Source organism: Seriola lalandi, unplaced genomic scaffold (genome assembly GCF_002814215.2).
Source record: "Seriola lalandi dorsalis isolate HSWRI2012SDOR001 ecotype SW California unplaced genomic scaffold, Sedor1 jcf7180002054987, whole genome shotgun sequence".
NCBI lineage: Eukaryota > Metazoa > Chordata > Actinopteri > Carangiformes > Carangidae > Seriola > Seriola lalandi.
In genome coordinates, this window is record NW_019525536.1 from 160,874 (window position 1) to 163,506 (window position 2,633).

At 47.2% G+C, this 2,633-nt stretch overlaps 1 protein-coding gene and 1 pseudogene across 2 annotated transcripts in view; both read left to right on the top strand.

The window, feature by feature from the left end:
* LOC147817217 (NACHT, LRR and PYD domains-containing protein 12-like) overlaps nt 1–2,633 on the top strand; it is a 103,706-nt pseudogene that overhangs the window by 27,179 nt on the left and 73,894 nt on the right. The window lies entirely within an intron of this gene.
* LOC147817218 (uncharacterized) lies at nt 19–2,207 on the top strand. The gene is made up of 5 exons (XM_087171365.1): nt 19–497; nt 743–900; nt 1,126–1,268; nt 1,347–1,524; nt 2,036–2,207. The coding sequence occupies exons 1-5, from the start codon at nt 275–277 to the stop codon at nt 2,177–2,179; spliced, it is 846 nt and encodes a 281-aa protein (XP_087027491.1). The 5' UTR covers nt 19–274; the 3' UTR covers nt 2,180–2,207.

The following is a 2,633-nucleotide window of genomic DNA, read 5'->3' on the forward strand; positions in this document are numbered from 1 at the left end:
TTTATCTGTGTGACTGAGCTAAACAGGGACGCTCTCAAACCCAGCACCATGAAACTGCATCACATCCTCCTGTCAGCTGCTTCGCTGAGCTTTCCTCAGTACTGTTGTAGTGTTGAGTCCCAGAGGAGATCAATTAATATTATTATTATGATTATTAGTAGTAGTACTCGTAGTATTGTTGTTGTTATTATCATCATTATTGTTATTATTAGTATTATTATTGTTGCTGGATGGTGAAGTGATGAACAGTGAGGTGTAGATACTAGAGGATTGAATGACTTGTTTTTTGATAGAAAATGTAATGTATAGAAATCTTACTCTGTGTGTGTGTGTGTGTGTGTGCGTGCGTGTGTGCGTGCGTGCGTGCGTGCAGGACAGTCGTCGTGTTCAGAAGGTTTTGTGGCGTCAGCTGTTCGTCCTTGACTCCATGATGTCTCTACTGGAGGGTCTGGAGTCTGCCCAGCAACTGATGACACAGCCCTGCCCCCCCCAGCCTGGTACCCACAGTACACACACAGTACACACATTACATTGAGGGTACACACAGTAAATATAGTACACAGAGTACATGCAGCACGTACTCAGTGCTGTAGCAATAAGCTGGGAAAGTCTGGACTTGACAGATTTTATTCTATTTTATTAAAATAGTTGGTGACACAAAGCGAAAACCTTCCATAGACCAAATCTGAGTGTGTGTGTGTGTGTGTGTGTGTGTGTGTGTGTGTGTGTGTGTGTGTGTCAGAGGGCGGGGCTCGGGGCAGGTGGAAGGCTCTGAAGGTGAAGAGCAGGTCAGAGGTGGAGGAGACGGAGACTCTGCTCAGGTCACTGCAGGAGAAAGTCCAACAGATCCACAACAGACGACACACACTCACACAGCTGGTCCAACAGCTGCACAGCAAGGTGACCACACACACACACCACACACACACACACACACACACACACACACAGACTCTCAGACCAACATGAAACTGCTTCAATCATCAGAGAAAGTCAAAGATCAAGAAGTTATGGACATTAACTACAACTCCCAAGGTGCATTTCAGCAAGTAACTTCCACTCACAGATTCTTTCCTTGTCTCCTCTCCTTGTCTCCTTGTCTCCTCTCCTCCTTGTCTCTTTCAGAAGCAGCAGTGTGAACAGCTGGAGGAGTCTCTGCTCAAGGCCCAGAATGCATTGCAATCATGTGATCATCAGTTGATCCAGCTGAGGGCGGAGTCAGAGGCGGTGCTCCGTCAACTGATCAGTTGGCAGCAACTCAGGGACGAGTGAGTGTCGTCAAGTCATGTGACCCGTGATCAGGTGATCTGATTGGTCTCTAACTCAACTTCCTGTTCACCTGTCAGGCTGCAGGTGTACGTCTCCGCCGCACAGGGCGTCATGCAGATCAACCTGCTGTCCTTCAACCAATCACAGCTCTGTGTGGAGCTCAGGCCACGCCTCTCCTCTGATCTTTCATCCAATGAGCTGGAGCCGCTCAAGCTGTCAGTCACCTGGAGCTGTGACGACCGCTTCAGACTGCAGGTAACTCACCTGATCAGCTGATCACCTGAACGATCACAGCTGCAGATTTTAGAGCCAGGTGATGCAAGGCATGATGGGAAACACCTCACAATCTAACATCTGATGTGTTCAGGTGTAGGATCCCTAACACATGAGGAGGTTTACACTTTATCTGATTCTCCTTGTCTCCTTGTCTCCTCATCTCTGTGTCTCCTCTCGCCTTGTCTCCTTGTCTCCTTGTCTCCTTATCTCTTTTCCTTGTCTCCTCTCCTTACCTCTCCTCCTTGTCTCCTCTCTCCTTGTCACCTTTCCTTATCTCTTCTCCTTCTCTCCTCTCCTTGTGTCCTCATCTCTGTGTCTAATTTCTCCTTGTCTCCTCTCCTTGTCTCCTCTCTCCTTGTCTCCTCAACTCTGTGTCTCCTCTCTCCATGTCTCTCTGTGCCTCCTTTCCTCTGTGTCTCCTCTCTCCTTGTGTCTTAACCTCCTCTGGTCTGATTCCGCTGTCTCACCTGAGGACACTGTGTCTCTGCAGGTGAGTGAGGGGACGGCTGGTCTGGCGGAGGACTGTCTGTCGGGCCGTCGGGCGGAGCTGAGCGCCGCCCTGCTGGAGGTGATGCAGTGTTACGTGGGTCAGTCTGAGCTGCTGTCAGAGATCCAGACCCTGAGATCCAGGTGAGCCTCCACTTCCTGTTTGTGTAGAGACACCTCTGATGGGTCTGAGCGGACCGTCGGATCAATAACCAATAATCACCTGTCATGAGGAGCTGACACTGACGCTGTTTATGGACGAAACTGCCTCATTTATATATTAAGTATCAGTCAAGAGTCTCTGTAATAACGACACATTTATTTATATTATTATTGTTATTATTATTATTATAACTCTAATAACAGATGTACAGAAATAGTTAAAGTGTCGTTCAAGAATACAAGAAGCGTTTCTAAATGTGTAAAGGAACAGTTAAATATTCCTCTAATAACTTCAGGCTTCATATTAACAGAAGGCAACAGGTGTATTTTTACAACAGGTAAATAGATTGCAGCTGTTGAAAGGTGTTTTTTTTTTTTTAGGCTAGCAGTTTCCCCCCACTTCCAGTCTTTGTGCTAAGCTAGGCTAAACACATCTGGAC